The following is a 17,523-nucleotide window of genomic DNA, read 5'->3' as shown; positions in this document are numbered from 1 at the left end:
ATTTTCTCAAATAAAAATTGTGTTAACTAAATAAAAATGAAGGTTTAATGTATTGGCTGATTGGTTTTATTAACAACAATTAAGGGGGTTCATGTATGTATTGGTTAAGTAGCTCATGGCGCAAGCCACAAGTTCATATCTTTTTATTGACAAATATTCCTTTGTATTTTAATTCCTTGCACCTTTTCTAGCCAATAAAACCACCGAGAAATACGAGCCACAAGTTCATATCTTTTTATTGACAAATATTCCTTTGTATTTTAATTCCTTGCGTCTTTTCTAGCCTCTCAATTCTTGTTCTTTATTTTTGGGTTTGTTTATTTGTTAAGCTCCCCCCCCACACACACACACTAACCACCTTTCTAATTTTGGGACAAAATTGGATTGAAAGAAGCTGGATTGATACTAGCTTTTGAAAAAGTCGTATACTCTAATGCTCATCTAGATGCATTAAAAAAAGGAATGAACTTATTAATGTATTGCATACTAGGCACCTTGTATTGCAATAGTTAGAAACACACACAAATATAACTCTTTAAAGTGTTGTAGATGTTCCCATCCTAATATTATCCCTTATACAAGATGCCATGGATTATTCTTTTTTATTCCCATGGGATAATTTGTTGTTGGGAACTAGCCTTGCAAATGACTCCCACTTATAAACCCACCCTATATCTTTTCATACTAGCAAAGTATTATGGGAACATACACATCATTTGGCTCACCAATTAGCTTTTGATTATAGCTTGTATAGACATAAACTTTCATCGCATACGCTGTAATCATATGTATTGTACCTCATCATGTTTAATATAATGAAGTAATTATCTAAGCTTCTCTTATTGTAATTAAGCTCTAACCTGACGAGCCTCTTACTAAGCTAATTGCTAGAGTTCCAACACAACTCACAAAAAACGTAATTATATGTGAGTGTGCTTTATTCACAAATTACCCCTTCCACCAAATACTACATCAAGTTAAGGTACATAATTTAAAGGAGCCATGGGATACAACCAATCAAACTTTTGATCACTAAATGACTTATCCAACAAGTAAAAAGCGCATGGACATGCATTACTATACACAAACAAAAACAGGGAAGAACCAACAAAGAGTGTACAAATAGACTAGGCAATGCATCTTCAAGGAAGACTTACAAGATACCAAGAAAGAGTGCCCAATTTGGTATCTCCCAAATTAAATTAGTATACCTATGAACAGCAGGATGCACCACGAGTTCATTGAGAATCAAGCGGGAGAAACTACTCCAATAAAGTAACACCCTAGATAAAATAAGCATGAGTGCATCAATCACTCAGAGAAATAGCTTGATATATGACTACAATGATTTGTAAAAATGTTATCCCTGTACAACCCAACAGAATGCTAAACAAAGTTAATACACAATACACTATTAGCATTGCTTTTGAATTAGGATAATAATGAACTATGTTCTCCTAAGGAACACAAAATTTTCCTTAGCCTTCTGGCAGCATATATTATTGACGAGGATGCCATGCCAAGTTAAAGAATTGATTTTTTATTACAGAAGTGCATTGTACAGACTGATAACATTACATATGTCAATATGACACAATCACATGCTTTCCTCCAAGGTACGTGTAAGTTGCGTACTATCCAGTGGATCATTTATACATAAACAAATAATGCTAAATCAGAGTTAACAATCATCGATCATATTTGTCCAGCAACTAAATAAAAGTGCCACATTTTTTCTGGATTATGATAGTAGGGTTATGTGTTTCATAAAAGACATTGGAATTTCATGGGTCTCAGCATTCAGATGAAGATCCTCACTTGTCCATTCCATTAGTCCTCCCCACACTCTGCAAATATGCACACAATGTTCATGGCTATCATAGAATCAAACAACTCAACCAGAAGTATCACCCTTGTGAATAAAGTAATTTTCTCCATACCTCCACATTGCTGTTTGCTGCAGCCAAAGCCTCTTGTGGCATTAGTGCCAAGAATAAGTCTAAATTCTCTCGAGCTGACTGTTAATACAAGGTTTATATATTCAGGATACACATGCCATGAATCCAAAATTATATTATCCTATATGAATACCTAAAACTATAAAGATAATATGGGAGTACAGGACAAATGCATATTCAAGTAAGACATTTTTTCAAGTGAAACTTCATCCAATCAAATACCCAACAATTCATTACATATCCCATACCATAAGAGACAATCAAAATTCTTGTACTTTGTGAATTCATAGTGCACTGAAACAATGGAAAGCTTTGGGAATTTCATAACAGGCAGCTAAAATGATCAGGCCAGCAGTTTCAGGCAACAAAATGCATCTACATATGCATATATACAAATTAATAAAACATTAGATGCATATTTTATTGCTTCCATATCACATTTTGATAAGTACGCAGACTAAACACCAGGTCTCTCTACCAGGATAAAACGAAGTGGACACAGAAAGAACTAAGACAAGTCCAAAAGTGTAGCTAAGTTAAAAGATCCTCTTGTTTCATGTCTGCAGATGGTCAAAATATAAGTATCATTACATATATTATTGCCTGGTCTCTTGCAAGATCAGGGGAATGATATTATTATCTTAATAAAGAAGAATTTGGGCTTCTCCATACATTGGAGTAAACTGATAAAAGATGGTTTTATTATTTGGGATGCAAATGGAATGGGCTCTAGGTAGAGGAAGAAACTCACAGATCCAACCTACACAATGAATTTTGACAGAGTTCTTCCTGGATGATAGGTAAAGGGAGAAACTCACAGATACACCTATACTGAGAACTTGGACAGATTTCTTCCTCAGTAATACTATTAGGGACTCCTCTAGTGATGCACAAGTAACTATTGCGGCCAAAGTGCAGTCTCAAACTCTGTCCTGGACGTAGGTCAATTGTCACTATGATCCATTTTGTAATAAGAGAAGGTGGAAGTTAGGTCAATTGTCACTAGGATTCAAATCAGAAGCCTTCCATCTTGTGATATGATAAGATAGAAGTTAGGATGGAGGACTTTCAAATTGGCACCCCTTTTGTGAAACTTGCTTAGTACAACACTTACCCACGTGACGATTTCCTAAGAAAGAAAAATAAATCATCCCTGGCCCTCAACAATAGAATTGTATCTAAACCAGCCAAAAGAAAATTGTAACTGCTTTGGCCTTCATTTAAATACACATAAAATTGCAAATCCAACACATAATACAATTTCAATAATAATCTGTCTGTTTATATTGTAGATGCAAAGCTACTACTTCCTACACTCATTAACCTACTATACTATATTTATCCTTTCTATGTGAGTTGAAGTAGGTAAAGAGAGGGGGAGAGAACCTGTACTGAACGCAGGCTAAACTTCAAGAACTCCAACCTGAATAATAAAGGATAATCAGAGGCCTCCCACATGTCTAGAATGCAGGTTACATTCATGTAATACAAAAACAATCATGTTGAAACTGCCATGACTATGTTAATACTACTGATCATGAAATAGGAATAGGATCTTAGAGATCTGATATGCTGGACAGTTCTGACAAAAAAAGAGTTCCCATTTAACGACAAAGGGAGAGGACAGATGGATCTGCCGCAAAAGTAGCATAATACCATCTAACCTAAAACTGAACTCTTCTGTGTGTGCATCTTCTGTACAATATTCCATACACCTGCAAAACCTGAAGTGTACTTATAATAATCTACATGCAAATCTTCAAGTTTGCTACCAACAGAGCAGCCTGCATCAAATTTTTTCACACCTTCACATGAGCTCCATTTCCCATTGATCTTTATAGTTTCATTCAGTCTGAGATCCCTCTCCTGTTTTCCACGTGTGAGAGAAAAACCATTGTAACAGTTGTCACATTGCATATCATCTTCCTATAGACTACAGTTTTGAAGACAATATACTAAGAACTTCCACTAGCAATGGAAGGACTCAATAGGGGACCACTATCACTAACATGGCAACATGGCCTATAGAAGCACTATGGACTACCATAGATAGTTTCATATGAGATTGATGGTTCATATTAAGAAAGGCATTAAGAAAGACTTCAAAAGGAACTTGAATTTCCATGCTCCCTTTCTAACCACAAAATAATGTTTGCGTGCAAACTAACCAGAAAAAAACAGGGGAAATGTGTATTTAAAGAAGATAGACAAGAATTATACTGTTGGGCTGCTGATGGTGTGCCTAGAGTGTCAAAATACTTTTTGTAATCTGCCTGTAAACAATGCACAAGAATAAGCAGAAGCTATTATATGATCGCTCATAATAGACATAACTTTCTGAGTGTTCAACCTGATTTAGATAATCAAAGATTATGTATGTTAAAGAGGCCGCTTTATCAGCTTCAGCTGGTTCCTCAAGCCATCCTGCAGCACTGCCCAAAATTCACTGTTAAACCTAGAAGAAACTTTGATAACTCAAAATGTCTGCTTCTAAATGCTCAAATCAAGAGATCCTACCTCAAAAATGTATCTTTTGAGATATTATTTGGATTCAACGCCTGTTGCAACTGGTTGCGGACAGTGTTTGCATCTAGAAATAACGAAATAGCTTCAGTTTTTAGTGCTAGATTGAAAAATTAAGAAATATTTGCAGGCTTCTTCACCTGAGCTAGTCTTCTCAATCAGCTTAAGTTGTTCACGCAGACGAACGATTGGTACAAGGTAAAAAAAGAGAGGTTTTGAAGGCTTTAATAATCCTTGTGGAATCTTCAACTAGATCACCTTGAAAATAGTTAAATAATAAGTTTTGGATCACAAAGTAGCCTCTTGCTGCAATTTCTCTTTCCAGGATGCCAAAACAATTGCAAGAATATACAAACTCACAAAGGAGAGCCCAACAGCTGCAACAGTTATGCCAAATCCTATAAGTAGCCGACGCCTGACTATACTATCAGTATTATCGTCTACAGCACGACCTCCTAAAGAAGATTCAGTTGGAGCACCTTTAGAAAGAAAAAGTTCTGCCTCTGAAAGACCCCATGAATTTGGTTGTTTGTCCTGTTTCCCTGAAAGGGTGATTTATATAAGCATAGCATCCTGTTGAATTCTAGGCTTTCAAGACCCTCCAAATTAAAGCAAGAAAGGAACACCTTTAATGCCTGTATGCACATAATCTAGGATTTAAGTTCTTACCAGAATTTTGTGACATCCCTGTGAACAAAGTCTCTCTAAAGCCTGTTCCATCAATTCTCTTCTCTGGAGTAGCAGGTTTCAGTTTGGCCAAATCCACATCCTTATTGGACCTTGATGCTAATTCTTTTCTTAAGGCTGCAGCCTCAGCTTCAGCAGCTGCCAGCTGACAAAACTGTGAGTGAACACTTTTTCCTTTGCGAAGTAAGGAAATCTGATTAAAAACGAGAATATGCCTGTGAAAAATTTAAGATGCAATATCTATTGCTTACTTTGGCAGCCAGCTCTTCTTTTTGATCATTGCTTTTTAAGGATATCTGTAAGAAGTACAATCAGCTTTAACAATAATCAATGAGACACTTCTAGACATACATATTGCAAGATACATGAGAAAGCTGGTAGAACAAATTAACCTTTAATATGTGCATTAGAACATCGTTGTAGTACTTACAATCTTAACTTCGTTTTTGTTTAATGTTTACACAGTGTGCACCTAGCCAAAGTGAAACGTATTTCTATATCAACTTCTGGTCCCATATAGCTTCAAGGCATGTCATGGACAACTCCAAACTTCCATTTGTCTCCCTTTTCTCACTTGTTGAGACTCTGCTCTAGTGGTAAGCAATATTTTCACTAACCCATTCACAGGGGCTTCCAAACTCACTGCTAGCGATAAGATACCAGATGTATAAACAAGCTTAAAATTCTGAGGTTTTTGGGACATATGCTATTATATCCACTTCTATCAATTATCAATAAACCAATACAGAAAACGTTACCAGTATTTTTCAATCCATTTCTAATGTCCAACAGGTGAATGTAAGAAGGAGGTTATGGGAATCAGTGAATTAAGGGGGCCAATGTCCTAACCATTCACAAAACCCTCCTTCATACAACTTTAGCTTCAGAGGAGGGACTTTCATATGGCGAAGCAAGAGGCAAGAATCCAATTCTAATAGATCTACAAGGACACCGTTACATTCTACAAAGGGATTGGTAAGCAAGTTTTCTTTTCTTTGTTTTTCTTTTCGAAGCATTGATGTCTCAAACCCTAAACCATCCATACATTCTACAATTTCCCGGCTACCCAAACACAGAGGCAAAGAGAGGGAGAGAGAGCCTACCGAATTTGCATCAGAGGAGGAGGGAGTTTCGTTGTCGCGATCGCTGGCAAACACTACATTCTTCATCCTCATCCTCATCCTCATCCTCGGACGCTCTGAGAAGGATCCATGAGGCGTTGTGCAGAGGAAGAGAAGGTGGTGGCTCCTGGAGAAGGAAGAGGTCGTGGAGTGATTGGGCAGGAGAGGCGATGATAGAACAGCCATCGCTGGAGCAAACCTCGCATTTGTGAACCACACGTTCCTTCGTTCGTTCTGCACACCAAGACACTGTATTTATGTATTGTATGTATGTATTGTATCAGTATGTATGTATGTATGTATGTATTTATGTATTGTATGTATGTATTGTATCAGTATGTATGTATGTATGTATGTATGTATTTATGTATTGTATGTATGTATGTATTGTATGTATGTATGCGTATGTATCGTATATATGTATGTAATATGTATGTAATGTATGTATGTATGTATGTATGCTTATGTATGTATGTATCGCATCTTTGTCACTTCCGTGCGACTGCTTACAACCCTCTAATACCACGGCAACCATTACGTCAATGATGTGGTGCTCACTCACATCCCACACGATTGGCTCTCGATGCCAATAGCGGCTCTCACGGCTTGATATGGAACACCTCATAGTCCAGCAATGGCAATGAATCCTTGACAAAAGTTGCACGCACTCGAGCATAGCATTAAGCCCAGAGCGGATAGTAACTTGCTTGTAGTGGCTAGACAATCAATTGAGCATGTTCTAATGTGGCCTCCAACTGATGTTATAGTGTCGATATGATAACCATTTTTTTGAAAGAGCATGCGATGTTTGTGGAAATGAAAATAATCCTTAGAACATGGTGGTGGACAACGATAGGATTTTAAGGGCCATGTATGTGTCCAAAGCCTTTGAAAACATCCTATTATATCATATATAATCCTTGATAGATGATTACTCACACCTAGACATTTGTTACCATGGTAAAACAAGGATTGAATTTCATGGTAACATGATGTCAATAGTGCTCAATTTTTATTAGTATGATTCACCGTTGATATGTGAAACATATTATTTTTATGTGAATTGAGTCTTACAACACCTTAGAGGGCTACCTTGCAATTAGATTCTCACAATTATAGGGATAACAAGGGTTTTTTGTGTTGTATTCAACTTGAAGGTGTCCATTGTCTTTATTAAGGAGAATGATTCATTGGTGTATGTCATTAATCACTATATCCAAGTTCTCTTTATTTGAGGTTATCAAATTGCAAAGTATGTATCCAAGTTCTCCTTATTTGAGGTTATCAAATTGCAAAGTATTTTCTCAATGTTCATAATATCCATCTATCATTTCAAGGCTTATCATGGGTTCTATGATGTTTGTTGAATGAAATGAGAGAGAGAGAGAGAGAGAGAAAGAAGTTAAGAGGCCAAAATGGCCTATAAGGCCAAATAAGAGATTACATCTTAACTGTTGTCTCGTCTTTGAGAACAAATCAAAATAAAATAAATATTACACAGTAAATATAAAAGTAAATAACATGAAAAGAAAAGAAATGAGGGAATCTCGTTTTTGGCACATGTGACATCCTCAAGTTAGGTATATTGTCGCTTTTGTCTTCGAAAGATCTCTAGCATAGGTCGATCCAGAATGGAAATGTCTCTGAAGCAAGGGAAGCACTTACGATGGCGGGAGATAATGTCTTTTATCTGTCGATGATAAGGGTGTCGAGGTCGTGGTTACGTGCACGACAAATTGCCATTGCTCGATCAATTGTAACCCCTTTGTTATATCCTGGCCTGGAGCCCATTTGTGTATCCCGGGGTTGACTTCTAGCATTAGAGAGAGAGAAACAATGAAGACCAAGTGGTCATGGGTTCAACCCCTACATTCAACAGTGGCATCTAGTGAATTAAGAGATATGTATGAAGTATATAATAGAGAGGTGAGTAAAATCAAGTTTCGAACCCAAGACATAATGGCTTGTAGTGTAACAACTTACCAATGGGGTAAGCTAATTACAAAAGAGAGAGAGAGAGAGAGAGAGAGAGAGAAACGTAGTTGATGAAGATGCCACACATAGGTTTAATTGGACCATAAGAAAATGGGTTCTTGTTTGTTGGACTTCTTGGGGCTACACAATAACTCCGTAGGATGAAAGGGAAGTTGATTTAACAATTTTCACAACTATGTTAAATGGGGATGTTGTCCCAAGATGAGGTAGAGTTATACCATCTAGTATTACAACATTTGAGAGGGTTTACCTTGCTGTAATGCTACTAATGAAGTAGTGGAGATAGCAACAGTTGTATCATCCTCTTGTTTTAATAACAAACATACATTTGTGAAAAAAAAAAAGCAAAACAGAAAGGATACCAATAATCTGGATTTCCGGCAGAATAATTGAATGAGTTTATTGTAATGTTAAAAAATGAACTTGTCTATGGAATACTTGCACAAAACTTGCTTTGGTAAGCATGGGATGGGGTATGAAGAATATACTCGGAGAATCTTTCGGGCATCAGCCTTGAAAGTAGGCTACTAAATCCCATAATGCCACCATCATGTTCTACTATTTCTCAAATAAGTGATGAAGTGATGGTATCATATACTGTCAAATGTTTAAAATTAGACTTTGGTTGAAAAACTTGGAATGATCAATATATGAGTAATAGAACCTACAAGATTTTGGAATTATTCATAGTAACCACACATTTTATGACTTTACATGATTGCATGCATTTTGATTTGCATTGAATTTAGATAGCCTGGAATGGTTCATCTTTAATTAATCACACGTTTCCCTTCAAATTAGGCATGGAATAGCAAAAGACCAATTATATAAATTACCTTACATTTTCTTTTCGAGAATTATTTTGAAATTTAATTCAACCATTTCGGAGTCTCCAACTGCTAAGATATACAGTGATCTCAAAAACATAAACATCAAAAATTAAGGAAACTCACAATAAGACTATATATATCTTAACTTTTATTTCAGCCCCATAATATTTAATAATAATCTTAGCTTGTGCTTCATCTTCCTGCAATTTATATATTATCCAAGAGCATCTCAGGCTTCATCATCTTCATATTCTACATCCTCGGTGGTTGCATCTTGATATTGCTGATATTCGGAAACCAAATCGTTCATGTTACTCTCAGCTTCGGTGAATTCCATCTCATCCATCCCTTCGCCAGTATACCAATGCAAGAAAGCTTTCCTCCTAAACATAGCCGTGAATTGCTCTGACACACGCCTAAACATCTCCTGAATAGAGGTCGAGTTCCCGATGAAAGTAGAAGCCATTTTGAGACCCGTGGGTGCTATATCACACACACTAGACTTCACATTGTTAGGGATCCATTCCACGAAATAGGAGGAATTCTTGTTTTGCACGTTAGTCAGCTGTTCATCCACTTCTTTTGTACTCATCCGGCCTCGAAACATCACAGAGGCAGTGAGATATCTTCCATGGCGAGGATCAGCAGCACACATCATGTTCTTTGCATCCCACATTTGTTGACTTAGTTCCGGAACAGTTAGGGATCTGTACTGCTGAGAGCCTCTTGACGTTAATGGAGCAAACCCTACCATGAAGAAATGAAGCCTTGGGAAAGGGATCAGGTTCACTGCAAGCTTACGAAGGTCTGAGTTGAGCTGGCCAGGGAATCTGAGGCAACATGTAACTCCACTCATGGTTGCCGATATGAGATGGTTTAAGTCTCCAACTGCAATTTCAGTTGAAAACAAAGAAATAAAAAAGAGTAACTATGAAAAGGATTACAACATACAGGACTTCAACAGGCTGGTTGTCACTTATTCGGCAAGATAACTGCCATGTTCGTTAGAAGGCTTGGGAATTTCTCAATTCCCAGTTAGAGAAGGAAAATCGACTACATTGTAGATTTTTAATAGTACAACTCATTTCAAGATCAATGATAATTTAATCTTGCATTTTAAGTTTGCATTTAGATAAACAAGAACATCTAAAATGAAACATCATAAAAAAATCATCAAGGTTCAAGGAAAGTTCTTACATGTGGGGGTTGTAAGCTTCAATGTGCGGAAACAGATGTCATAGAGTGCTTCGTTGTCCAAAACCATGCATTCATCTGCATTTTCGACAAGCTGATGCACTGAGAGAGTGGCATTGTATGGCTCTACAACTGTGTCAGAGACCTTTGGAGATGGGAACACAGAGAAAGTGAGCATCATCCGGTCAGGATATTCTTCTCGTATCTTTGATATCAGCAGGGTACCCATGCCAGAACCCGTGCCTCCTCCGAGCGAATGACAGACTTCGAAACCTGAATGCCAGCCAGTAACATAGTGTCATTTGCAGATTGATAACAAGGTTTTTTTTTTCTGTCAAGTGCCAGCACAGATACCCACATCCAGTTCAGTTAACAAGTTTTTGAATGTCATATACACCCATTTGCAGACCAGTTGCAAAGTAAATATTATCATGGAGAAATTAGAGATGGGATACCAAAATCTGATTTTTTTTTTATAGTGGAGAGTTTTCACTCATGTTTTAGGCATGTTTCCACATCTATTTTCCCATCACTCTTCTTAGAATGCATTTCATGCTTCATCAATGATGATGATGATGATGAAGCACCGATGGATTGCATCCTTCCGACATCTACCAGCTCTTTCCCACCATATAGGAAAAGGATGGACAGGAAGCATGCCCAAACCATATTCTTATTGCATTAGGTTACATTACCTTGAAGACAATCATAACTTCCAGTGTCTTCTTCTTGCAACAGAGAAAGTACAATAATTCCATTACCTTGCAGACAATTGCAATTTTCTGCTTCCTTCCGTACGACATCCAAGACGGAATCGATGAGCTCTGCGCCTTCTGTGTAATGCCCCTTGGCCCAATTATTTCCGGCACCACTTTGGCCAAACACAAAGTTATCAGGTCGGAAGATCTGACCAAGTGGCCCAGTGCGAATACTGTCCATCGTTCCTGGCTCTAGATCCATGAGGACTGCCCTTGGCACATATCGGCCCCCACTAGCCTCATTGAAATAAACATTGATCCTCTCTAGCTGAAGAACTGAATCTCCATGATACGAACCCGTGGGATCTATACCATGCTCGTCACAGATGACCTCCCAAAACTTTGAGCCGATCTGGTTTCCACACTGACCCCCCTGAATGTGGAGAATCTCTCTCATTTTCCCTGAGCAGAAGACGAATCAGCAGATAGGATGTAAATATGTCAAACAAATAATGATTATTTATTATATAGAATCTGAAGATCGGCTGGAGGATCAAGCTCAAAAGATTAACGAAATGAAGGCACTAGAGATGTCAGCTTAACGAGATGAATCATCAATGTTTAAACCAGATCAGGGGTCATTTTTAGCGATACAAAGTATGCAACAATTAGAACGAAATGAGCTGGTGATAAAGCCTTTAGAGAGGCCATTGTCTTGTTTCCAATACATGGAAGATGAAATGCAGGGAATATAGTACTACAAAAATTAGCTCTTCAATTAGGAGAAGAATAGCGTCAGATCATATCTTTTCACTTAAACAGTGTTTTTCAAATATGCAGAAACAAGAAGCATCCAACGAGATGGGCAACAAATGCTAGATTGGAACGGAGAGGACTAGTTACGTTTTGTTTATTATACAGTTGCAGCATGATTGCCATATCAATCAATGACCGTGAATCGAATGAGCCGGCGCTACAAACTATACAGATAGTCTGCGCAGAGATTTTCGATCAGTCATCTCAAATCCACTAACAAGCTCATTGATTTACAACAAGCAGTTAAAAAACCCAAAAAATTAAATATCGAGGATGAGAAGACGAAAGGCGATGCACATGACAGCGATCTAATGGAGGCCCCCCCCTTCTGGGAAAAGGAAAACAAGAGATTTTGCAACAATGAAAAGAAGATCTTGAGTCCGATAAGGACGTAGAAAAGTTGTGTGTGTGAAGTGCGCATTAGCAGAAGAAGAAGACGATTTCTTACCATGAATATCGAGTATAATCCAAGATAATAACGAAAGAAAGAGGGACGGATAGGGATGGAAGGATTACCTGCGAATCTGCAGAGATCAAATGAGAGAGGCGGAGGTAGGCAGACAGAGTATGTGTGTATGTGAAGCTGCAGAAGGAATTGGTAGGGGGGGGGGGGGGGAGGGGGACACAACACAGCCCACACAGACAAACAGACAGTGTAATTGTATATAATGTATGTATGTATGTATGTATGTATGTATTGGTATGTATGTATTGGTATGTATGTATGTATGTATGTATGTATGTATGTATGTATGTATTGGTATGTATGTATGTATGTATTGGTATGTATGTATGTATGTATGTATGTATGTATTGGTATGTATGTATGTATGTATGTATGTATTGGTATGTATGTATGTATGTATGCATGCATGTATGTATGTATGTATGTATGTATTGGTATGTATGTATGTATGTATGCATGCATGTATGTATGTATGTATGTATGTATTGGTATGTATGTATGTATGTATGTATGCATGCATGTATGTATGTATGTATGTATGTATGTATGTATGCATGCATGCATGCATGTATTGGTATGTATGTATGCATGTATTGGTATGTATGTATGTATGTATGTATCTTTCTTGTCTTCTTGTCGTTTCAGCCTTCACTACAACACAAAGGTTTCTTTTCTTATTCTTCTTCATCTTCTATGACCAACACACACATTAGTTCTCCTTTGTATGTTCAAAACCTAGTAATTATGGGATACCGCTTTCGTCTCCATCAAGAAAGTGAAGTCTCTCGTCTACTACTCGCCATTCGTACAATCTTGCCCTCCCAATTTCATTATATCTTGAACTTATTGGTCAAATTTGGAATGTTGAGTTGCAACTTCCAAGTCGATCTCTCACACCACAACCTTAATTACACGCCCGACCTCCTTACCCAAATCATGCAACGAGCATTTAGATTGTAATAAGTGAGTGGCATCTAGGTGACATGACAGTGTGGACATTGGCAGCTTCTATGAAGTAGGACTTCCGATCCAACTTGAAGGGCAACGTGAATATCAATCAAGCCAGGAGTTGAACAAATTTGTTATTGAAATCAGGTTTTGCTTTCTCCTTGGGAAGTGACACTCTCTCTTTCAGCAACAAAGTTAAAGCAACCAATTGTGGCTCTATCAAGCATGAAGGTGGATTTTAGGGGCTCAAATAGTTGTCATTTGCGAAGTTGTTTGACTCAAGAAAATTCTTAATGACTTCAACATTTTGATCAACAATCTAGTGTGACTCTATTGTGGCCTACACAACATACATGTGTTGGAGGTAGATTGTCATCAAAAGATGACTGCAATAGTGTATGCTAATAGACAATCAAGTGTGAAGGTAGAATCAAGAATGATACAGTCTGAGACAAGTGCAAGAAGAGAGAGAGAGATGGAGACAAAGAGGCACAAAATACAAACTATGTATTATCCAAACGAATGAGCAATGGCAACCCCTTCAAACTAGTTACAAAGTTGGTTATATACTAACCAAACTAGGGGAACTGCCGTTTATGTTATTTACAAGAATACCCTATCCTAATTTGTCCGTAGGGGCAATGTGAATATGTCCATTATAAGACTGTTTTCGACAACATCTTGTATGGAACACATCGGTGCATGCACATATAAAGCACATTGAGGTGTATTACCACTAGATCCAAGAATAGATAGAAACTAGAGAGACCAATTTCCAAAATTTCCAAACCAATAGTCAAACAAAAGATATATTGCAAAAGCTCTTGGAGCAGACAAACTTGGATGATCTTTTTATGGTGATTGGCATGCTTCCTATTGATTTGTTGAGCTTGAGGGGGAGTAAAAGAGAACAAAGTTTATCATCCACTTGATGGTATGACACATTGAATTTTGAATGGGCATTTTGAGCTAACCCTTATAACTAATGATTGTTGGCAAAAGTGGGATCCCTAAAATGGTCTCATATAATGTAAAACAAGGAATGGTGGAAGAGATTGATTTAGAAACCCAAGGTAAGGTTGTGAACCATTCATTAGAAGTCTATGGATAGAATTCTACATCATATTCTTCTTCTTCTTTCCTGGAAAATATCCTTTCATTAGTTATGAACAATTATTACAATAAAGCTGACCTACCATCAATTAGTTATCATTCTACATCATAATTCTAGTTACAAGTTGTTCGAACAAAGCAACATATGATTGTTGATTAGGAAAAACTTTCCTATATAAAAAACAACTAATGGATTTCTAATGAAACTTAATTCACATTGAAAGGTTAATAAAATCTATCATTGTAGTGGCATGTGTGAAGGGAGAAAAGCATGGAAAAGTTAAGTTTTACAATAGGTCGAAATTCTTGTCAAAGTGACTAATGAAAGAAAAATTAATAATACAAAAACGTTCAACTTAAAATGGTTAGAGTTAACGACTAGAATAATAAGGCAAAGGGTTCAAAAACTTGCTAGGAAATGGAGGAAAAAAGAAGAGTTGTTATGTATAAATGATGCTGGAAAGGATGTAATAAATGTACAATTGCAAACTTGTTGCCAAAAACAAGTGTCATACAAGGATAAGGACAAGTTCATGTTCGAAAGGGAAAGCTAATACTATTTTTATCTATCAAGAGGACTCCAAGAAGCTATATAATGAGCAAGAGAGCTCATTGTGGGGTTTGGCAAGTGTTGAGATTCAAAGGCCTAGGCTTTACCGACAAATGGAATCATCACATTGCAAATCATGAGGGCATGTGGGAGACCTACAAGACCAAGGAGACCTAGTTGATTTTAGAACCCTTATGCTGAAACTTAAACATCTCTTGTTGGATTTTACACTAAATATGGCAGTGTTCATACATTACCATTACTATCATTACAGTTTTCAGGAGTAAGGAAGGAAGTCCAGCCAGTATGGGAGATACTGAGTAGTACCATTGTATATCACATTTGGAAGGCTAGGTGTTCTCTCATTTTCCATCAACTTAAAACACCACCAGCTGAAGTGGGTTTGAACATTTGGTTAGACATAGTTCATATTTTGAAGGGTCAATGGGATGGTATAGTTGGAGATTCTAAGGCTAAAATTGCTCAACGAAGTGAGTTTCTTATTATATGGACAACTACTCCATTCTTGACATCCAATAACAACACTCCTTATTGGCATTTTCAGCCGTCGAAATGGTTGTTTCCCTGGCCAATCACATAGAGGTTTAAAATCTTGTAAATTGTTTCTATTAATGACAGGATATCTATAATAATAATAATAATAATAATAATAATAACTTAAACGTCTCTCTCCATTTCCTTCTTGCCCTAATCTCTTCTAACCCTATGTTAAAAGGTTCATTTGTTTTAAGAACTTGTTGAAAATTTGAATTCACTTACCTCAAAACTTATTATTATAATATGCAAGATTTATAATTACCATGGTGATTTAATATGCAAGTTTAAGAAACGAAGAGCCCACACCACGTATGTACACTTGAGTGAAAATTATGAAAAACTCATTTTTCCTCAGTTGGGAATTTCTAGGGTTACTATTTGAGTAATTGGTAGGAGAGGGCATTCAAAATTCCGTTTCCAAGTTATTGACGCTTAACCACTGAACTATTATGCGACAATCTCAATGAAAATTTTGGTGCAAAATCCCAAGCCACATAAACATTTTATTTTTCTCCCACAATCTAGGAAGGAAGTGAAGAAGGTGAGGTTTTCCAATGCCAACTCTCTTAAACTTTTGCAAGGTGATCAAAACTTTACCAAATGTGATCTTCAACCATGAAATAAGATTTGGTGAAGGGGATTTTCCTTAAATTTCATTTTATACTCACCATGATGATCTATGAAGTTTTAGTCATGCCACTTGGATTGATTAATGCTTCAATCTATTTTTTACAAGAAAATAATGACACTTTTGGGATAAAATTGATCATTATGTCATCGTTTTTTTGGATGATATTCTCATTTATAGCCATGCTTAGGATGAACATTACATTCATGTTCAGATTATTCTACAAACATTGTGGTAACAAACATTTTATGCCAAAACATCAACATGTGACTTTTTCAAAAGATCACTTAAAACATTTATTTACCAATCAAGGTGTCCAAATTGATTCTTCTTAAATCAAGAAAGGGAAACTTAAGCCTATTCCTCATAATATCCAAGAACTTTGTTCATTCATTAGTTTTGACTTTAAATAGGTTTTTTGTAGAAATCTCCTCGTAATTTTTTGCCAATTGACTATGCCATTTGCTGGTATTTTAAAACGTTAAACGCATAAGTCTGTTAAACTAAAATGGAAAACTTATTGGTTTCGAGAGTAAGAACCTTGACTATACTCAATGTTAGTATTTGTTCAAGAAAAGAAAATTCTTGTAGCCAATCATGTGCGTATGACTTTGAGACATTATTTATATGAAAATTGTTTTGTGGTAATGACTCACACAAACTATCAGTCTTTAAAATACTTTCCAAGGCTTCAAGCTTCCATTTGTTATCCCCAAGTTTCAATGAACACAATTATTGATGTTCATGAGGTTAGCATGCTTAACTTCATTGAGTTAAAATATGATATGTTTTATCAATTTCATGGGAAATACATCGATGGAAATTTCTTTAAATGATAACTTGGGGAAGTTTAATAATTTAATGATACGATTAAAATCACATAACCTTGAAGTTGAAGTTTTACTTTTCTAACAAATGGGAAGGTTTGTGTTCTAGATCTCCCTCAAATAAAGAAAATAGCTCTTTTACGTATCAAATGTATCCTACAATGTCAAGATGTCAAATAAAGTTAATCTTTAGATAGTGTTACTTCAACCCATATACATATGTCTTTTGTATTTATCATATATATACTCATGTATAGCTTTCCTCATCATCATAGTCAATACATTCCTCTACTCATAGCCTAATATTTATTCTAATGCAAGTATGGGTAGATTTTATCATCAATATTAGGTATACACTTGGCTTCGTTTTTCCATGTTTCAACCAAAAATATAATATTGATCCGTTGACCAACACCACTTAATCTAGAGTCTTTATTTATTTTATTTTATTTTTCCAAAACAAAATATCCTTCCATTAGTTATATAAAAAGGTCATATCGATTACAACATATAAAGTATTTTTTCCCCAAGCCCGTCTTGTGTAAGACAATGGCTGAGGAAACAAATCTATGTACTGCAAAGTAGAGAAAACAATCCAGTAATTGCAAGCT

General features: G+C 36.5%; 2 protein-coding genes across 4 annotated transcripts; both read right to left on the bottom strand.

Annotated features, from left to right (window-relative positions):
* Positions 1–1,519: 1,519 nt before the first annotated feature.
* Positions 1,520–6,507, bottom strand: LOC147868913 (uncharacterized). Of its 3 annotated transcripts, none has more exons than XM_087324703.1 (11): positions 6,272–6,507; positions 5,420–5,467; positions 5,151–5,313; positions 4,842–5,023; positions 4,622–4,730; positions 4,476–4,548; positions 4,309–4,390; positions 4,179–4,231; positions 3,345–3,381; positions 1,941–2,018; positions 1,520–1,847 (listed from the first exon to the last, which is right to left on the bottom strand). In XM_087324703.1, the coding sequence occupies exons 1-11, from the start codon at positions 6,473–6,475 to the stop codon at positions 1,815–1,817; spliced, it is 1,062 nt and encodes a 353-aa protein (XP_087180829.1). In that variant the 5' UTR covers positions 6,476–6,507; the 3' UTR covers positions 1,520–1,814. The 3 variants fall into 3 exon arrangements, with proteins under 3 accessions (XP_087180829.1, XP_087180837.1, XP_087180844.1); XM_087324711.1 differs by having other exon boundaries at positions 5,420–5,464; XM_087324718.1 differs by lacking the exon at positions 5,420–5,467 and having other exon boundaries at positions 5,151–5,383; positions 6,272–6,423.
* A 2,728-nt stretch (positions 6,508–9,235) lies between these two features.
* LOC147868912 (tubulin beta-6 chain-like) lies at positions 9,236–12,420 on the bottom strand. The gene is made up of 4 exons (XM_087324692.1): positions 12,339–12,420; positions 11,070–11,468; positions 10,312–10,581; positions 9,236–10,002 (listed from the first exon to the last, which is right to left on the bottom strand). The coding sequence occupies exons 2-4, from the start codon at positions 11,461–11,463 to the stop codon at positions 9,344–9,346; spliced, it is 1,323 nt and encodes a 440-aa protein (XP_087180818.1). The 5' UTR covers positions 11,464–11,468; positions 12,339–12,420; the 3' UTR covers positions 9,236–9,343.
* Positions 12,421–17,523: the final 5,103 nt, after the last annotated feature.

This window comes from Azolla caroliniana, unplaced genomic scaffold, assembly GCF_043228905.1.
Source record: "Azolla caroliniana isolate FFs.n. ecotype wild unplaced genomic scaffold, voAzoCaro1.0.p SCAF_1, whole genome shotgun sequence".
Taxonomy (NCBI): Eukaryota; Viridiplantae; Streptophyta; class Polypodiopsida; order Salviniales; family Salviniaceae; genus Azolla; species Azolla caroliniana.
Note: the sequence above shows the minus strand (reverse complement) of the source record. Positions and strands in the feature narration are given on the sequence as shown.